The sequence below is a fragment of the Bicyclus anynana genome, chromosome 18, assembly GCF_947172395.1.
Source record: "Bicyclus anynana chromosome 18, ilBicAnyn1.1, whole genome shotgun sequence".
Taxonomy (NCBI): Eukaryota; Metazoa; Arthropoda; class Insecta; order Lepidoptera; family Nymphalidae; genus Bicyclus; species Bicyclus anynana.
In genome coordinates, this window is record NC_069100.1 from 4,242,427 (window position 1) to 4,264,198 (window position 21,772).

Sequence of the window (21,772 nt, forward strand, 5' to 3'; positions counted from 1 at the left end):
GATTTATAAACAAATTTTTATAACTGCAACTCTAAAAATGAAGGACGTTCCATACAAACTTTCAACCCCTTTTTATTTTATTTTCACAATAAAAAGTATCCTATAACCTTCACCGCATTATGGTCTTAAACCATGCCAAGTTTCATTTGAATTCATTCATTAGTTTCAGCGTGATGCCCGAATAACAAAAAAACACGGACAGACAGACAAAAATAAAAAAAATATTTTTAGCTTCAGTATCGATTATATAATAAATACCCCCCAAAAAAACATTTTCAAAATATCTTCAATGTACAGAATTGGATCTGCTACAGTTTTATTATGAGTATATATAAGGACTTTTAAAAAGGTCTGGCTTTTTAGATGTGGACGAGGACTAAGGGCGCGCTTGCTTCGGACCTATTCCTTTAGGTAATACGTGGTAAGAAGGTTGGTGATTTAAGTCACATATAGGTTAGACGTATTGCAAAAGTCAGAAAGACGTTATACTTTATAAAACTAGGTGTTCATGACGACAAAAATCATATAGCTAGAAGTATCTTCAGTTAAATGGGATATGAATTTCATTTTACCAACGACACTTTTAGCCCGGCGATCTTATATGATATAGCACAACTATTCTTGAAGTTAAGTTATAACTATTCGCACATAAAAATACCGGACCCAATGGAAAAATATCTGGTAAAAAAAATTAAAAACAAGACAGTTATGACAGTGAGACTAGTCAATGCCTCGCGGTTCCACCCGCGTAGTTCCCGTTCTCGTGAGAATACGAGGTTAAGATATAGCCTAGGCCACTCACTAATAACGTGTCTTTCTAGTGGTAAAAGAACCCCCTCTATATTGACCCCTACTATAACTACATTCTTTACATCTCTATAATATAATATTATACTAATATTAAAATCGTTAACATTTAACGATTTATTTAAGCATTTGATAATAATTGCTAAACTTAGTTCAAGCGTGCTGCGTTTTAGAACACAAAGTGAATGCATCGTGTTTCCAAAGGGAAGGGTAACTGAAAACCCTAATTGAAACAAAGGATTGATTGTCAATTAACCTTTTCGATAAAAGAGCAAGTGAACAGTTTGGTTAAAGAAAATTATATATTTTTTATAATATACTAAAAAGCCTGATTACATTTTTTAATAAGTAAGTATAAAATAATGGTCAAAACTGTAAGAGAAAACAGTCTTTGAATATTTTTGAAGTTAACATACCACTACTACGAGTAGGTACTTTAGAAAACTTCCTGCAATTTTGAAGTGAAATTGACATTTAACCTATAGTTACCTACTCGAATTAATAGGGCTAATAGTAATGAAAACAAACCCCATAAAATCATACGGGAACGATAGGCAAAAAAATATTTTCCCATAAAACTCTAACTAAAAAGTCTGCTGTATGTATTATGTACCTACGCAGGAAGCAATTTGTTTCCAAGTTAAATTTCATCAATATAGGTTAAGCGATTAAGCCAGTAACACATACAAACAAACGATCTAAAACGTAGACTTTCGTATATAATTAAATATGTAATTTAAAATGTTTGCCAAAATTCGTTCACTGACTCTTTGTCTATACCGAAATCTAGGTTAGGTTATATCAACATGCCCCAATCCGTATAAACAGGGCTTAGGTAATTAGACAATAATATGTTTACAGTTCACGTTGCTAACAATCAAGTTACAGACAATTTAATTGGTGCTTTAAAATAGTGAAATTAGTAACGGTGGCCGTCTGGCCTAGTTTTTATAGGTCATACCCTCTACATAACCTTCGGTTGTACTGATAGTAGCAGACGCACCGCGGTTTCACCCGCGTTGTTCCCGTTCCCGTGAAAATCATCATCATCATTATCAACGCATATACAGCTCACTGCTAAGCTCGAGCTAATTTTAGAATGAGAGGGGTTAGGCCAATTGTCCACCACGCTGGCCCAATGCGGATTGGCAGACTTCGCACACGCAGAGATTTAAGAAAATTCTCAAGTATGCAGGTTTTCTCACGATGTTTTCTTTCACCGTTTGAGACAGGTGATATTTAATTTCTTAAAATGCACACAACTGAAAAGTTGGAGGTGCATGCCTCGGACCGGATACGAACCCACACCCTCTGGAATCGGAAGCAGAGGTCACTGGGCTATCACGGCCCGTAAAAATATGAGGGTATTACTCCCATGTTACTCGGCGAAAATGCAGCTTTCTAATGATGATTTTTTTTTAATTCGGTCGATTAGTTTTTGATTTACTTTGGGGTTAAAATAAGTGTGTATTATTAAAAAAATAAAGTTAGCGACATAACGTACTGTCACCGTACCCACGCTATCTGAAAAACACTAAATACTGATGTGTGTATTTACTATTTATGTTTATTTACCTATATAGTTTTTTAAAAGTACGTGCACCATTTAAGGTCTATTTAGACAAAATATTTTGCTGTAAGCTTTGAAATATAGATGGCTCTATCTTTTAAAATCTCTCAGTTTAAATTACTTTTCGTATATTTATCGCCGGTTTAAACTGAATAACGTAGTCCAAACTCCAATAGATTAGTCTGCAATGTGAGCTATTAAAAATGCAGTCCAAAATATATTTCCGTCCAGTTTATAGCCCGTTCTCTGGTCCCCGGTTTATTTATGGCGTATTTTTTTTTATTTCTACCCTCATAGCGTAATGAATTTTGTTTATTGTTCGTCTGGTTTTGTTTTAGGATTCCGCAGTGAAACAAGGATATTTGTTGTGTACACTTTTTCTGTTCACGCAATTCATCTATACTAATATTATAAATCTACAACACTGATTTTTAAAAATTATTTTACCACAAGGAACCTATGTTGTTTGAGAGTGTCTTATGTTATATATTATCCCATATTAGGGCGTAGTATACATATATAATTGCCGCATAGGTGGGTTTTGTGGCTTCAAATGGAAAACTTTAAAACATTCATAATTCTTCTATTTTAATTAGGCTTTATTTACGTTCTGAAGGCCGATTCTGCTGAGAAGAGTCGGCAAAAAATGAGCAAATGTTCTTTAAAAATTCCTTACAATATTTATTTTATACCATAAAGATAATACTTATTCTGATGACATTTAATTCATATTGCCTCCAAGCATCTTTGTCATAAAAAAAATCATCGGCTGTAATAAAATCGTCATCAACCCATATTCGGCTCACTGCTGAGCTCGAGTCTCCTCTCAAAATGAGAGGGGTTAGGCTAATAGTCAACCACGCTGGCCCTATGTGGATTGGCAGACTTCACACACGCGGAGAATTAAGAAATTCTCTGGTATGCAGGTTTCCTCACGATGTTTTCCTTTACCGTATATTTAATTTCTTAAAATGCACACAACTGAAAAGTGGGAGGTGCATGCCCTGGACTGGATTCGAATCCACACCCTCCGTAATCGGAGGCAAAGGTCATATCCACTGGGCTATCACTATAATTATAATAAATTAGCTTGATGTAATAATTGTGTTTTAACACCATTACTTAAATGATATCATAAGGTCATCGGTGTCTTATTAAGTCACCTTAATGTATTTGACATCAATACATTTTACATTGCACCTTCATTGAGTAATAACAAAAAATATTTCGCAGCATAAATCTTGTATGGAAAGCCATAAAATGCTAACGTGTTCGGCGGCTTTTATCTTCTTAATTAGCGAAGCTGAGTTAGCGAATATAGGTTCTTGGTTAGTGGCGATACAGTTTAATATGTGGTAGAGTAACTTGAAATAGGTAAAAATGTATATTGATTTGTTGCTTGTACCGACTCTTTATTTGTTTAATACCAACAAGCTGCGCTCTGCGGTCTTACCCGCGAAAAAAAAATACGTATTTTTCCGGGATAAGACTAAAATCATCATCATTATCAACCCTATTCGGCTCACTGCTGAGATCGAATCTCCTCTCAGAATGAGAGGGGTTAGGCTAATAGTAATTTTTCGTAATAACCATCATTATTTCGCAAATTTCGCAAATACCATAGAATTTTCAGGATAAAGGTAGCCTCAATAAATATTTACTACTACGGGACGCTAGCGACTACGTCCGCGTGTGATTCAGGTTTTCACAAATCCCGCGGGAACCATGGATTTTTCCGGGATGAAAATTGTTAATACAAAGTAAAATCTATTTCCATTTAAAATTTCAACCAAATCGCTTTCATAGGCGCAGCGTAAAGGAGGAACAAACATACACACTTACAAACTTTTACCTTTATAATATTAGTTTGACTAGCCGACGCTCCATGGCTTTACCCATATAGTTTTCGTTTCCGTGAGAACACGGGAATTAAATATAGTCTTTCTTCATCAGGGATAATAATAGCATTCTATCTTCTTATTATCAATTTTGTATTTAAGTAAAGTCATATGGAAAACACGTTATAAATGGCGATAAGAGAATGTACTATTCGGGAGGTGATGAATCCGCAGAATCGTATGGTGTTGCTATGATGATAGTATTCTAATGGGAAAAGAAATTTTCAAAATCTTTCAATTTTTTCATGTATAAAATATTAGTATATATTACCCACTAAATGTATACTTTGGTACCTTTAACTCGAGCTATGACACCATTTAAAATAACCGGTGTCGTGTGACAGGGTGGAAATGAATTTTTCGAATAATAAAAGAGATTTTAATAACATTTTTGGACCAAAAACTGGGAGTAAAGTAAAGAGGGAAAACCAAACAAATATTGTCAGTCATTTCATTCGTCGCACAAACAGGATCCTGTAGACAAAGAAAGAAATAGACAACTGATTGGCAAGCGGTTGTATACGTCAAATTAAGTATATTCGATTTTGACGTGATTTTTAACATCACATTGTCACAACACACCTCTCTATACCATACTATACTAGCCGACGCACATGGTTTCACTCGCGTAGTTCCCGTTCCCGTGAGAATACGGGTATAAAATATATCCTATGACTGACAATCACAAATAACGTGGTTTTCTAGTGGTAAAAGAATTTTCCAAATCTGTTCAGTAGAGTTAACTCTTTATAATATTAGTATAGATATAGACATAATTTAACTGATAGCTTATAATTCGCAACAAATAATTCATAACAATATTCAACAATTACTCATATAGTAATAAAACTCATTGTCAATAATAGTTAAATTTATTGCCCTGTCGTTTGTGCCTGAATAAACACTTCATAACAACTACTATCGAATTGCTCTGTCTATTTTTTTACATTATATAGGCGAGCGCTTGGCAGCAATCATGCTTGACAGTAAGCGATGACGCAGCCTATGCGCAGCCTATAGCCGCAGCGAGACGCGCTTGCCTAGAAGATGCCTATTCACTCTGGACTTGATTAAACCCACATTGTAAATGGTAGGAAAAACTGAAGCTGGAAGGACATTCCATAACTTCTCAGTGCAGATTAGGAACGAAGAACTGAAACGCTTCGTACGCGTCCATCCATAACATAAGTACTACCTATATTCTTTTTCAGGGAATGCCACAGAAGCTATCAGTGTCTATTTACTTTGCTATCTACGGATCCTTTGGTAAGCGTTTGACACGTTGTTTAATAACGATAAATAAATTGATTGACTTTTTAGCGTTTTCCTGTTTTTTATGTCAAAAAAAATTAAAGTTGTGCGGCGTTCCGTGAAAATGGATTTCGTGCAATTTGTGCGGGATTTTTTTTCGAAAAACGTTATTTTAATCGAGTTATAGAACAAACTAACCGTTTAACGGGTTTTCTGTAATGAAATCACTCTCGTCTGCCATCAAAAGGGTCATGTGTTTATATATATTTTTTATCGACAATCTAGTTTAACCACGAAATACAAAATATTAAGTACAAGTAGGTACCTACCTAACCAAGTAACTTCGGCACATTTGGTGCAAATAAAAATGTTTTTCCTTTTAACTGAAAGGTCCTGAGTTTGATTCCCAGCTTAGGTCAATTTACGACTTCATAATATTTTAATTCAGCTCAAATATAATCTTATTGGCCAAGCCATTAATTATACATACCTAACCAAGTAACTTCGGCGTATTTGGTACAAATGAAAATGTTTTCTCTTATAACTGCGATGTCCTGAGTTGGATTCCCAACTCAATTTACGACTTCATATTATTTTTATTCAGCTCAGATATAGTCTTATTGGCCAAGCCATTAATTATACTTATTATTAATCCCACATGAAGGCCTCATATAGATCAGTCTGGGTATTAGGATAAATAAACTCTTCCAAATTCACAATCATTGTTATCAACCCACAGCTCACTGCTAAGCTCGAGTCTCCTCTCAGAATGAAAGGGGTTAGGCCAATAGTCCACCACGCTGGCCCAATGCCGATTGGCAGACTTCACACACGCAGACAATTGTGAAAATTCTCTGGTATGCAGGTTTCCTCACGTTGAAAAGTTGGAGGTGCATGCCTCGGACCGGATTAGAACCCACACCATCCGGAATCGGAGGCAGAGGTCATATCCACTGGGCTATCACAAATTAAATTATTTAAAAATGTAAATTACTCCGAGACTTGGTCGCTAACTATGGGCCTCATAAGAAGGCTCAGAGTCATACAGCGGGCGATGCTGATGGACGTTGAGGTCCCAAAGTGCTGGAATGGCGACCCCGCGCTAGTAAGCGCAATGTTGGACGACCCCCCACCAGGTGGACTGACGTCATAAGCGAGTTGCAGGGATTCGCTGTATGCAGGTGGCTCAGTATCATGATATTTGGAAGTCCCTACAAAAGGTATATATCCTGCAGCGGACGTCCATCGGCTGACATGTTGATGATGATGATAAATTACTCCGTTGAATAAAAAATGATTGGAAATCCGGAAATTTATCCACATTTCAAAATTAGGTTAAAACAAACAGTGTGGAATAACCCCATCCAACTGAAGGCCAGTTGAAAATATTACCCTTATAATTCTAAAGGGCGTAGGCATAACACCGTTACACTTGAAATAGGGTTGCCCATTTAAGATTTATTGCTTTTGGTTAAGCTAATGGTAGGTTCAATAGCAATTAATCGTTTTCAAACTAGCAATGTTTCACTCGCCTCGCAAATAACCTCACAACATCTATACTATTATAGTATAGTATAGTATAGTGAGTGTCCTGACGTAAAATTGTTATTAAATATTGGATAGAAGCAGGCGTTACTTTGCGGAAGTTCATCATGATTATATAATGATTTATTTATTTTGCTATCATCCGCGAAAATTCGGCGAACCCATGCGACAACGTCACCCAGGTCCGACAAAATACTCTCTACGTTGCACGTTGTAGAGTCAACATCTCCTGAGGATGCTCCAGTTTCGGGGTAAAACGTACGTAGAGAGTATTTTGTCGGACCTGGGTGACGTTGTCGCATGGGTTCGCCGAATTTTCGCGGATGATAGCAAAATAAATAAATCATTATATAAATTGTTATTATTTACCTTACTAGGTAATAGGAATTTGTACCGCCTAAAACTACCAAAGTGACGATTCCCATAGACATTATTAATTTCGAATTTTTGGAGGGATTTCTTGGTGTTACTATCGATAACTTTAACTACATTTTTTTATTAAATGACATAATGCAAGACAAGAAATCGAGACGTGATAGCCCAGTGGATATGAGCTCTGCCTACCATTCGGTGGGCGTGGGTTCAAATTCTGTCCGGGGGGTGAATGAAAGGGGTTAGGCCATAGTCCACCTCGCTGGTCAAATGCGTATTAGCAGACTTCACAGACGTAAAAAATTAAGAAAATTCTTAAGTAGGTGTGCAACTTTCCTTACGAGTTTTTCCTTCACCGTTTGAGACACGTGATATTTAATTTCTTAAAATGCACACAACTGAAAAGTTGCCCCGAACCGAATTCGAACCTGTGCCCTCTGAATCAAAGGCAGAGGTCATACCCACTCGGCTATTACGTGTCTCTTTTCAAAATGGATAGATTTATATTTTTACAGATTTTGATTACACTAAAACATTATTACCAATGTTTCAAGCAATAGCGCTTGAAATATAAGTCATGACTAAGTATATTAACAAAACACGAATGTTCAAAAGTTAATTAATCATACTTTAAACTTAGCTTCATGATTCTGTACTCGTGTATACTCTGTTACTTTCCTGGTAACACAAAACTTCGATAGTTCCGACAAAACTGGTCTCTTCGCGCAACTAAACCGGCTAATTAGCTTGAAAGGTCAGCCGACAGAAAGGGGTGGTTTGACCCCTTGCCTTAATAAGTACCTTAGACTATACTTTGTGGGGGTGTTCATTATAGATTAAGTTAAAGTAGTAATACAGCCGTAACAGTAAAATGGATGTGACTGCTGCCTTCGATTCGGAGGGCATAAGTTCGAATCCGGTCCAGTATTTTAGGAAATTAAATATCACGTATTTCAAACTGTTATTATGTGGGTAGTATTTTAATCGGCTTGACGCGGCTGCGCCCGCGCCGTCATGTGGCAGTCCGGATTATAGACTAATCACGTATACAGTGTTTCATTTCCATCCATATAAATATTAGAGAAATAACAGTGGCGACGAGTTATTACGAATTATTACGCGTGTAAACATGGAAAAAGTATCAGTTGGATTGATAACAGTGTTTAACCACGAACAGCAAGACTGGGACTTGTATAAAGGACGGTTAGAACAATGGTTCCTAGCGAACGAAATAAACGATACCGACGACAAGTCGGGTGTGAAGCGCCGGGCGATCTTACTAAGCAGCTTAGCGGAAACGACGTTTAAACTCATAAGGGATTTAGCACTACCTAATGAGGTTGGATCTCTTTCATACCAGCAAGCGGTATCGTTACTTGATGGCCATTTAAAATCAAAAAAATGTGGGTTCTCGGAACGGTTCAAGTTTCATGGTGCCCGGCAAGAACACAGTGAGTCCATTAGCGAGTGGGCTGCCCGTGTACGTGGTTTAGCAATGGATTGCAAGTTCCCCACAAGTGTTTTAAATGAAATGCTGCGCGACCGGTTCGTCCTTGGGATGGTTCACGGCAAGGTTCGGGAGCGATTGTTCGAAAAGTCTTTAGAAGGGCTCACAATGGAAAGGGCGGTACAAGTGGCTGAAAGTGTGCATTGTGCCGTAGAAGGTGCGCGGCAAGCGGTCCCACAGTCACAGGTGCAGGATTTTACCTTCTCGCCAGTCGTCGAGGTGCACAAAGTGTCGGCCCAACCGGCCGGCTCTCAAGGTAGAAAAGTGACAAGTGCTAATAAAGGAAGTGTCGTTAATTCCGAGTCGGTAATTAAAAATAATAGGAAGTGTGAAGTGTGCGGATCCGTAAACCACGGGAATCAAGTGTGTAGATACAGGTTTTACACCTGTAGGCGGTGCAGGGTCAAAGGTCATTTGGCGCGCGTCTGTGTAGCAGACAGAGGGCGCGACCAACAACATTTCTTACAATATTGTACGGAATCTCGGGCGGATGGCGATGATGGTAAGCGTCTTATTTTTAATCTTCGCAGCTATCGCGGCGAACCGATGCGGGAGACCATAGTGGTGGATAGCGTATCTCTGTGCTTTGAAGTAGACACCGGCTCGGCCGTTACGGCGATAGCAGATTCGACGTATTATAAATATTTCGCTAAACATAAGTTAAAAACCAATACCAAATTTTTACAAAGTTACAATGGCAGCACTATCGATACAATAGGAGTGTTACCTTTGCAATTTACATACCGGGGCAAAACGGAAATCATCGACGTATATGTGGTAAAAGGTGGTGGCCCACCCTTACTCGGTCGTGATTTTATATTTAAATTTAACTTAGAAATATGCTCTGTAAATGCTTGCATGCCGAAATTAGATTGCGTTGAGAAGCTAGTAAGCGAATACCCTAAATTGTTTTCCGATTCATTAGGATGTTGTAAAAATATTGAAGTATCTTTGAATTTGAAGCCTGATTCAAAACCGATTTTTTTTAAAGCGCGTACGGTGCCCTTTGCCCTCCGGAAAAAGTTAGAAAAGGAATTAGAGAGGTTAACGTCATTAGGGGTCATTGAACCGGTGCAATTTTCTGAATACGCGAGTCCTATAGTGCCCGTTTTGAAAAATAATGGTGACATAAGGGTGTGTGCAGATTATTCAGCTACGTTAAACAAACAACTTTTAGTTGAAAAATATCCGCTTCCACGAATTGAGGAATTATTTTCTAAATTGCATGGCGGAGTAAAATTTTCCAAATTAGATTTGTCTAATGCGTACAACCAGCTGAAATTAAAAGAGGAATCGCAATTATTAACGGTCATAAATTCTCACAAAGGTCTTTTTAAGTACACACGCCTTGTGTTTGGATTATCAAGTGCACCGGCTATATTTCAACGAACCTTAGAAATAATTCTATCAGGCATAGATGGAGTACTTCAGTTCCTTGACGATATTTTAATTACAGGAAAAACGGAACAGGAACATGTAAATCGGTTAAATAAAGTTTTTAAGAGATTAGAGGACGCGGGGTTGGTATTACAAAAAGATAAATGTATTTTTTTTCAGGACTCTGTATCGTATCTGGGTTACATTATTGATAAAAATGGATTACACAAGTCACCAGATAAGGTCAAGGCTATTCTTAACGCGAAAGTCCCTACGAATGTTAGCGAATTAAAATCGTTCTTGGGATTAGTAAACTATTACAGGGGGTTTATTAAAAATGCTTCAAGTATTTTAAGTCCTTTACATTTGCTTTTGAAGAAAAATGTTTTTTGGAACTGGGAGGAAGCACATTTACAGGCTTTTGAATTAATAAAAAAGCATTTAGCTTCGGAAAATACCTTAGCACATTATGATCCGGACGCAAAAATAGTTCTCACTGTGGACGCGTCACCCTTCGGTCTTGGAGCAATTTTATCCCAAATAGGGACCGACGGGTGCGAACGACCTGTTTCTTATGTGTCTAGGTCATTGAATTCAGCGGAGAAACAGTACAGTCAAATTCAAAAGGAAGCTACGGCGATTATCTTTGGTGTCCGTCGGTTCCATCAATATTTATATGGCAGAGCAGATCCATTTATTTTGAGGACTGATCACAAGCCGTTGTTGTCTATTTTTCAACCTGGTCGGGGTATACCCGAAATTACGGCCAACCGCTTGCAAAGGTATGCGTTGTTTTTGTCGGCATATAACTACAGCATAGAATACGTTAGTAGTGCAAATAACTCTGCCGACTACTTAAGTCGCGCCGTAGAAACGCCGACGTGTAACAATACTACGAGTAAGAATGATTATAAGCGTGTAGTAGGTTATAGCGCAAATGATAATAGTTGTTATATGAATTTCGTGTGGGACGCTAATTCGATGCCCGCAGTTTTCCAGGATGTGTTGCGGTGTACCAAATCTGATAAAAATTTGTCAAAGGTTAGCGATTATATTTTAAACGGTTGGCCGAAAAAAGTGCACGATAGGGATATAAAGCCTTATTTTAGTTGTCGGAACGAGCTATCGATTGAGAAGGGTTGCGTTATGAGGGGGGCTAAATTAGTTATTCCCAAGGCTATCCAACAAACAGTCATTAAGGAACTTCATACAGGTCACTTGGGGGTAGCTAAAATGAAAGCTACTGCACGAGAGCGGTTTTGGTGGCCAAATATGTCCGCGAGTATAGAAGCAGTGGTAGGTAACTGCGACGTGTGTATGCAGCTGCGCCCCGCGCCCCGCCGCGCGCCGCTCACGCCGTGGCCTTTTCCTGCCGAACCCTGGTACAGAGTCCATGTAGACTTTTTAGGGCCGTTTAATAATAAAGTATACTTAATAGTAGTTGATGCTTATTCTAAATGGGTGGAAGTCTATGACGTGAGCAATGGTTATAGTTCTAGAGTAGTGATTGAAAAGTTAAGTGAAATAATGTCGAAATTTGGTCTTTTTAATACTATATGTAGCGATAATGGTACGTCTTTTACATCATCAGAGTTTAAAAATTTCTGCAAGTACAATGGAATAAATCATTTAACTTCACCTACGTACCATCCGGAAAGTAACGGCCAGGCAGAAAGTTTCGTGAAAATAATAAAAAATGCATTAAAGGGCATTTTGTTATCTGGAACATCAAAAAAAGATATAAACATTAAGTTAAACGAATTTCTATTTCATTATCGCAATTCTACGCACTCCACCACAAATCGGTCTCCAGCTGAGATATTGTTCGGTAAGAACTTACGATGTAGGTTAGATTTATTAAAACCGGCGCAGCAATTATCGCCACTCGACCGAGCGATGTCAAATAATGTAGGGAAAAATCAGTGTTCGCAGATTAGGCACTATGATGGGAAAAGAAAAATAGATTTTATAATTGGTGAAGTTGTGTTAATAAAAACTTATAATAAACCAGTCAGTGTCTGGGCTAAAGGCATTATATTGAGAAAACTAGGCCGGTCCGTGTACGTAGTGAGACTTACAGATAGTAATGTGGAATTTAAAAGACATAAGAGTCAAATTTGTAAATTGAAGGGGGAAAGAGAGGTCACGGTTGATGAAGAGATCATTGCGAGTAACGAGAACGAGTCAGGTCCAAATGCCATATTACCTCCGGTGATATTGAAGTCGCAACCAACAGGTTCTCAGACTCGGACGGCAGTAGTAGAACCGGCAACCTGTGGTAGTGAGATTACTAACCAGAGTCCAGAGATACCGCATATGAGACCAAATCAAGAAACAAACCCAGACCCAAGCACTTCGACGTCTCCGACTCATACAGCCGTCCATTCACCGGATGCTAGAACCCCCAGATCCAAGCGGGCTCGCAAGCCTATACATTTAGACTACAGAAAATATTTCTGATAATTGTAAACTATTGGTGGAGGGATGTTATTATGTGGGTAGTATTTTAATCGGCTTGACGCGGCTGCGCCCGCGCCGTCATGTGGCAGTCCGGATTATAGACTAATCACGTATACAGTGTTTCATTTCCATCCATATAAATATTAGAGAAATAACACAAACCTGTGAGGAAACCTGCATAGGTACCTGAGAATTGTTGTTATTTTCTCTTGTTTGAAATCTGCCAATCCGCATTGGTGGATTATTAGCCTAATCCCTTTCATTCTAAGCGGAGACTCGAGATTAACAGAGAGCCGAATATGGGTAGTCAATGATGAGTAATAAATCTTTATACGAAATAGTTCGGCGGTTATGTGCCTTTAGTTCTGTGGTTTGTCTCTGTGGGTAGATTTTATACATTCGTTGGTTTATAAAATGTTCTGGTTTTCTATCTTAGAAGACACTCTCAGTAGCATTTTGAGAGGGGCAATTTTACTAGCTGCTTAGTGGACCTAATCACTCATCAAGAATTAATCCCGAAAACTACTGGGCATACAAAGATGAAATTTGGCAGGGAAGTAGTTTACAGTTAGTAGACATTCACTAAAAAACGATTTTGCAAGAGGACTGGATTAGGGAAGTCTAAGGGTGGACGAAGTCGCGGGCGTAAGCTGGCTACGTATAAAATGAAAATAGAAAAAGAAGAATAATGATGAATATCTAGAGGGTTTGCAAAATGAAATGCAATGAGATTCCGTGATAACTTGAAAGTCAAAAGGAGAATATGGCTTAGACCACCAATACCTGGCATCAGAACCCAAAAAGCCGTAGGAAATGTTCATCATCAACATCATCATTATCAACCCACATTCGGATCACTGTTGAGCTCGAGTCTCCTCTCAGAATCATAGGGGTTAAGCCACCACGTTGGCCCAATGCGGATTGGCAGACTTCACACACACAGAGAATTAAGAAAATTCTCTGGTATGCAGGTTTCCTCACGATGTTTTTCTTTACCGTTTATTGAGACACGTGATATTTAAATTTTAAAGAAAAATATCTAGTTATTTATATTTCTCCTCTCTGCCGTATGTCTGTAAAGTCGGAATTGGAATGTCAGAGAACGTTTCCAAATGTGCGGACTTCATAAAAGTAAAATACGATACTATCAATGGATGCCACGTAGCGTTATAAAAGTTATTGTCTTCCAAACTCGTTTAAAGGATATTATTGTACTGGCAGAAGAGTTTCGTTTTACTGGATGTGGCTGAGTCAGTTTGCGAGAACAAAATCATGAATAAATACCCCAAACGGGGTTAAAGCTAGTGTTATAATTTCAAATAACATATTTTTTTGTTTTCAATTTAGTTTGTTTTCTATGAAAGATGCGAGTGTTCTTAGACAATATGTTTGATGAAAATCGGTTGAGACGTTTATAAGTTCTGGGGGGGTGAAAGTGTGGAAGAATAACCGAATACGCTTGAGTGGCGCACTGTAATTATTAATTACATGACCTTCGGAGGTTTTTCAAAATTTCCAATTTTATGTTATATTATGAGGCCTATGTTTAGCAGTGTACATCCACCGTCTGACAATGATATTTATGATTTATGATATATGATATAATGATATAATTTTAATAAAACTGATCAAATTCTATACATTAATTTACAGTTTGAGATTTTTCTTATACTATTTGTAACACCAAACGTTACCATGGCATAAGGTACTACTAGCGCCATCTAGAACTTATAATAAAACAGTAACAGGTACATTTTGTACCTTCTGTATATTGAAGATTTTTTAACTTTTTTGTCGGGGGATTTTATAATCGATACTGAAGCTAAAAATATTTTTTTTAATTTTTTCTCCGTGTTTCTGTGTGTCTGTCCGTGTTTTTTTGTTATTCGGGCATCACGTTGAATCTACTGAATGAATTCAAATAAAACTTTTGCTCGGTTTGAGACCATAATATGGAGAAGGTTACAGGATACTTTTTATTGCAAAAATTAAATAAGAAGGGGGTGAAATAGAGGTTGAAAGTTTGTATGGAAAGTCCTTCATTTTTAGAGTTACAGTTTTAAAAGTTTGTTCATAAATCATAAAAAAATACGGAATATAATGTGATTCAAAAAATTTTAAAATTCAACCCTTAAAGTGGTGAAATAGAGCTTGAAAGTTAACATTGATTTCCACGCGGACGAAGTCGCGGGCGTCCGCTAGTTTATGATAAAAACACACAAGTAAAAACTCCTATAACGGTTGATCTGCAAAGGGTTGTTATTAGAACCGTCTAATTTGGTACATTCCACATTTTGCACATCCAGTGTATAGTACTGTCCATCCATGTTTTGTTATGGCGAAAAAAGGCGGTTTGTTTATCATGTATTTTCGTGGGCCGTAAAATAAGAACCCTTTTTATGGGGTACCCAATTACTTTTTATGATCAGATGGACCGGTGATATCGTTCGGATATTGTGATGGGTTTTGCCATTCGTATGTATGTATGCTTTGTGATGTGTGGTGTGACAAGAATAGATAAAATAAGGAATGAGTATATAAGAGGAAGTCTGAAGGTGGCGCCAGTGACAGAAAAATTGAGGAGTAGAAGGTTAGCTTGGTATGGACATGTAATGCGTAGAGAGGAAAGTCATATTACTAGAAAAATGTTGAATGTGCAAGTGGAAGGTCATAAGAGGAGAGGAAGGCCAAAGAAGAGATGGTTGGATTGTGTGAAAGAGGACATGTGTGTAAAAGGAGTGGATGATGAGTTGACGAGTAATAGAAACGAATGGATAAGATTGACATATTTTTCCGACCCCACTTAAGTGGGATAAGGGTAAGGAGATGATGATGATAACTATGGAAATCATGCCCACGTGGAATGGTGGCAAGAATACTGGCTGCATTTCGTTGGACAGTCAGACTGATCCTTTGCTCCAGCCAAATTTCGTGAGTTATTAATTTTTAACGTAAAAAAATAAAAATTAAGTTATTTTTTTTCTTGTATAAATAAAAAAAAAAATATGCTGATTTTCTTGTAAAAATATGCTGATTACTGATGTACAAAGTTTGAAATTTTTGCACATTTTTATAGACGACATAACCAATCCAACGAGCAATCGTAATTTTGATTCGCAGTATCAAGAATTAACACGTTACTTAAAATATCGACTAGGCCTAGTCTACAGAACCCGCTACATAAGTACACGACACTAAGCAGAGCAACACAGTTTTTGTACATTAGAGGTGTAATTTAGACACCCGTTTGAATCACTTTGCATGTGGCGGCTTATTTGATATTACTTTTTTCATAGAACACAGTCATGATTTTTAATTGTGACTAATATATTTATAGAACTGTACAGTACACGATGCTATAAATCTACGAATACATATAAATCAAAAACTTGTCTTACGGCTAAGTAACCAATGATAATTTTATACTATAGATCGGTTACATCCCTACAAAATCACCGCAAAAATTGATGCGAATAATAAGTTACAACACTGAGCGCATACATTCGCAATTTTGTCTTTAATTCTATTATATATTTATGAATTGAATATATAGTATTTTACACTTCCTGAACAGTGAACACACAACTCGACATTGTAGACGATATTTAGGTATTATGTGACCACACCTAACATTAAGTTGACTATAAATTTTTCATGCGCCAGTAACACATCTAAAAGTATTTAATATCATTGCTAGTAACCCATATTGGAGCAGCATGTAAGGTCTTACTTAACTAAATGTCACCGTCACTATATCCATATGGAGATAGGCCTAACGTTGCCTAACCTTGCCTAATTGCCTAATTATTATAGCAATCAATCATTAGAGCCTCAATAGCTGAACGATAAGAGCGGTCGAACTCATCACCGAGGGATGGTGGTTCGATCCCCGCCTCGTTGGTCTATTGTCGTACTCACTCCTAATACAGTCTTTCCCGACTAGTTGGAGGGCATTGGGAATATTTATCATATTAAAAAAAAATCAAAGACGGTGATGATGGTGGATGATGATGATATTATAATCTCGCCAATTCACACTAGAGCAGTATGTTGGGTCTCGTTTGTCACATTTCATCTAAGAAAAGGCACTTAAGAAGGTCAAACATCAAAGAGAATTCTCCAGTATTATCGACCCGTCAGAGTTCAGCTTCCCGATGCTTTAATACTACATAAATAATGTAAAAGCATTCCCCTACTCACACCCTTTTTTAGAGTTCCGTAACCGAATAATAAATACTACTAGTAAGTATGTTAGATTATGTACAGTTTCAAATCCATCAAAAATGTTATATTTAAGGGCATACTGTGTTAAATTACAGCAATTAAATTTATTTAATTACAAACAACTAGTCAAAATATAAAAATAATCAATTATTAATTATAAATTAATCTCGAAAATAGTTTGAAACATTAAACATTTCAAATGGTTTGGAAATTTTAAGAATTACATGCATAGTCAACCGAGTTACCATTTTTTTAACCGACTTATAAAAAGTAGGAGGTTCTGTGCGTATGAAGGTTTTTTATAACTAAGAGAATTCGTAAATTATATTTTGTTATTTTATTATTCAAATCTACAGGATTCCTGTAGATTTTGTCAAAATTGTTTTTAGAAATGTCGTGTGAAAAAGTTACTTCTGTCTCTTGCAACTAGTAATTTTTATTTGGATAAATTGCAATACTTATAAAAACGAAATTTAATAAGTATTAATATTATTTACCTACTACGAAATTTAGTAAAAGATGAGTAGGGAATACGTAAAAACAAAAACGAAACATTCAATTAAACTTTGTCATTTTATTACGACAGTAATAATTCTACGGAACCCTGTTCTATTCTACGCACTTAGCCGTTAATTTTTTTTAGGTACGTTACACACAGAATTTCTTAACTCCCCTACACCTTCGAAAAAGGCCCCGGCAGGGAAAATACGGACGTGGAATAAATAAAGAGGCGTAGAACAATACATTATGCCGCTTGTACGTGGGTGCCCGTTACGCCAATTAGACGAATACTTTATATATATTATGTTTTCGTAAACAGTAACCTTATACGTAAGTCTCTTTTTGTTTTTTTTTTCATGTATTCTCAGTATCGACTTCGTAGACAGAGTTGGAAATAGACGACTTAGTTGCGTGTCGTAAAGGTACTGTTAAAACGTGCTAATAAGTATGCTCCATACGAGCCTGCTTATCATCAATTTACATTTGCTAACAATAAGCATGCTATTTTTAAGTATGCTCTTGAATAAGCATGCTCAAAGCAAACATTCCAATAACACATGCTAATTTGTATCTTTCGCTCTGTCTATAGTATAGTGTTAGACAGGGAAACTCATAAATCACACGACTGTTGATTCTTAAGCAAGCTCGAAATAAACATGCTCATTATTAGCAATGTTGCGACACATGCTAATAAGTAGCAACTGCTCAATAGTAGCATACTCTCATGCTTGAAATGAGCATTGAGTAACAGTAGCTTAAGCCAAAAGATACACGATTTTGGCACGCCTAAACACTACACTAAATCAATTTCTTACAAATGTATTTTATCTAACTAGTTGCCTTATAATTTGCAAGTTAAGACTGTAACTTCGTGCTTACAATTTCAACTATCGTTATGCTGACATCAAATACGGAATAGTTTTTTTTTGCATACAAAAGTTGTTCTCTTTTTTGAGTGAATGCTATAAATGTTTTCCATTGGTCTATTTACTTCTCTGTCTACGATCGACTTCAAGACGCAGACTTCGACGTAAGTTAGGATGTTAATTTGCTGCCCCTGACAATTCAGTAGACACATATTTTAAAAGCCGATGGCCGTTAGGACTTCATGATGGTGGACCCTCAACACCAAGGGAGCCGCTCAACATAGGTGGCTCAAAACTGTGTCTATAGTCTTCACAAGAGACTTATGATAAGTGAGCGTTCATCATCATCATCATCAACAGCTGATGGACGTCCACTGCTGGACATAGGCCTCCATGGACTAGACATGAACTTCCAAACAGCACAGTCTTCAGATACTAGTCGCCAGCATTCATCCACTGATAACAATGAAAATGAGTAGGCACAGAAGGCTAGTAAGTAAGATGTCAGTCTAAGTGTAAATTCAAAAGCTCGGATTCATAAGATAGCTTTCAAAATAAAGAAAACTTGCATAATGCGTAATAATACAGAACAGAAAACGCTTAAGTAAATCTACTCATGCAAGCAAAACTTTGTGAAAATCCATTATTTTATTAGTAAACTAGCTGACGCCGCGCGGTTTTACCCGCATGGTTCCCGTTCCCGTAGGAATACAGGGATAATATATAGCCTATAGCCTTCCTCGATAAATGGGCTATCTAACACTGAAAGAATTTTTCAAATCGGACCAGTAGTTCCAGAGATTAGCGCGTTCAATCAAACAAACAAACTCTTCGGTTTTATTATATTAGTATAGATCACATCACACTATCACACTAATATTATAATGGCGAAAGTTTGTGTGTTAGTGTGAAAGTTTGTATGTTTGTTCCTCTTTTACGCTGCGGCTACTGAAGCTATTTGACTGAAATTTGGAATGGAAATAGATTTTACTCTGGATTAACACATAGGCTACTTTTCATCCCGGAAAATCCATGGTTCCAGCGGGATTTGTGAAAAACTGAATTTCACGCGGACTAAGTCGCTCGCGACTTAGTCCGCTAATTTTAAATAAATATAAGAAGCAAACTTATATCAAAGTTTAGCAATAATTTATTCTCCCTACAATCCTACATTCTCTATTTCACCTCCATCAAGTTTTATTTTTAGAAATACCGGAATAAAGCAAGAACAGAATGGAAATACAAACTAATATACCTTTAAAGTAAAGCCATTCTAAAGTTTCCACAAATTAATTAAATCGTTTATATTTTCCTCGTTTATAATCTCAATCCAATTATAAGTTTTGATTTAGGTGTCGATCACGGTTGACAACTTTTGTATGACTATAATTAATGGATTTAGATTCTCTTCTTGTACGAGTATCTTTATGTCTTGGGTTTTAACTGTTTAAGAGTTTGAGTTTGAACCCTAGGTTAGGTTGTAAATTATTGGATTTTTAATATATAAATGCGAAAGGTCTCAAAGACCGCTTGTTGTACAGAGCTGAAATTTGGCAGGGAGGTAGTTTATAGTTAGTAGGTATCCCCTATGAACAGATTTTGCGATAGCTTCGGATTAAAGAGGTCTAAGGGCGGGCGAAATCGCGGGCGTCCGCTAGTATAAATAAATACTGGATTGATGTAAGTCACGGCAAATATGGAGAGGGAATAAGAAAATTATTTTAGCTGAAAAATTTGCGCGAGTGGTTCAATATGAGATCTCCATCAATGTTTTCGGAATACTGTGTTCAATATTCAAGTTGCTAAAATCAGTATAATGTTATTGGTGATGATTGGAAGGGAAACTATATGGATCTTAGATATTTCTTAAAGTACCCACTTTAAGAAATATCTAAAAATGCAGAGAGAAGCCCAGTTCTCATGACCAAGATTAATAATAAAAGGGAAAGTATTAGACAAGTACCCACTTGATATACCTGTATTAGAAGTGGGTACTATATGATAGATACCTAAATTACCCACTTCTAATACAGGTGTAATCAACTGTGTGTAGAACTGGTGTAGAACTATATAACAAGTGGGTACTTATCTTACTTGGTTGTAAAATAGTTTCCCTTCTATTATTAGTTTTTGTCATGAAAACTGGGCTTCTTTCTGCATGCCCCCGAAGAAGCCAATCTTTTTTCGTTTTAAGGTGGACATGAGTTCTTTTGCCTTATTAATTACAACATAGGGTATGGGTAACAAATTAAAATAACTTTGTTTTCACAAGATACTATCATAATCAAGCTTTTTAAATTTTTTGTCTGTCTGTCTGTCTTTCTGTTTGTCCGGGTTAATTTGTGGAACGGCTGGATCAATTTTAAAAGGACTTTCATTAGAACATAGAAGAGGTTATGGAGCTACATATTGCTTACTTTTGATCCTGAAAAAAATCATGATTCCCGCGGGATTTGTGAAATACAGAATTTTATACGTATGAAGTTGCGTACTTTTAAGGACTTACCTCTATTTGTATACTAGCTGCTCGGTACGCCCGGTCAGCAGTGTTCTGAGCTTGACACGTGAATGTTTGGTTGTTGTGTTCTTGCTTCGGAGACATCCTGATGATGGATCTGTAGACAAATCAATTATTAAAAAAAATAGCTTGTCTGATTCTTAGGCCAGAAATAAAGCGAATTAAATGCATCTATTCAGGATTATATCTAGAATAAAAATACCTCAAAACATTATACCATACATTGACCTCCTATAACAAAAAGACGCACAATTATGTAGAAAATTTCGCTTTAAAACTGACTAATTTTGCTTTGGCAGTTTTAGTATTATTGGTAAAGAAAGTTATACTCAGCTATCTTAGTACCTTAGTGATATACTAAGGTACTAAGATAGCTGATTTTATTTCAGGCTATACGCTTACTTTGGGTATTGTTTCAGTATATTTATTAATATCGGCACATGAATCAAAACGAAAAATATAATAAAACAAACACGTAAACCAAACAACAGAAATTAACTTACATGCCTAATCTCCGAGAGCTAATAGTCACCTATCAATGCAGATCAACAACCAACGGTAGAACTAGTTGACAGGCAAATTACTCACCTTGCAGTAAATCTCTGTCCATCTGACAAAGGTTCGACCGTGTTGGTAACGCCCTGCGTCAGTACCCCGGCATTGCTGTCCACCCACGTAATCTAAAATTAGACGAAATTAATGATGTAGACGAAAATACTCGAGTTTTTTAGAAGATTATAACAATTTTGCTATCTCCCCGATCGTATTTCGGGCAAATCGTTTAATCTTATCTTCAGATTTGGCTTTTTATTATTGAAATAAAATACAATGGTTACTTATGCTAACTTATCTAATAACTATATTATGCCCACGTGG

At 36.8% G+C, this 21,772-nt stretch overlaps 2 protein-coding genes across 8 annotated transcripts in view; one reads left to right on the top strand and one right to left on the bottom strand.

Annotated features, from left to right (window-relative positions):
• The window catches only part of LOC112050676 (irregular chiasm C-roughest protein), a 156,257-nt gene that overhangs the window by 38,616 nt on the left and 95,869 nt on the right, over window positions 1-21,772 (bottom strand). For all 6 annotated transcript variants that reach the window (XR_008251687.1, XR_008251686.1, XM_052887155.1 and 3 more), the window contains exons 6-7: window positions 21,485-21,576; window positions 20,885-20,993 (exon numbers count right to left, since the gene is read on the bottom strand). Coding sequence is in view for 4 of the 6 variants with exons in the window: in XM_052887155.1 (XP_052743115.1) it covers window positions 20,885-20,993; window positions 21,485-21,576 (201 nt within the window). In the remaining 2 variants the exon portion in view is untranslated. The remainder of the gene's footprint in view (window positions 1-20,884; window positions 20,994-21,484; window positions 21,577-21,772) is intronic.
• LOC128198987 (uncharacterized) lies at window positions 8,369-12,900 on the top strand. Of its 2 annotated transcripts, none has more exons than XM_052887162.1 (2): window positions 8,369-9,206; window positions 12,251-12,900. In XM_052887162.1, the coding sequence occupies exons 1-2, from the start codon at window positions 8,573-8,575 to the stop codon at window positions 12,262-12,264; spliced, it is 648 nt and encodes a 215-aa protein (XP_052743122.1). In that variant the 5' UTR covers window positions 8,369-8,572; the 3' UTR covers window positions 12,265-12,900. The 2 variants fall into 2 exon arrangements, 1 of the variants encoding a protein (XP_052743122.1); XR_008251688.1 differs by lacking the exon at window positions 8,369-9,206 and adding an exon at window positions 9,213-9,452.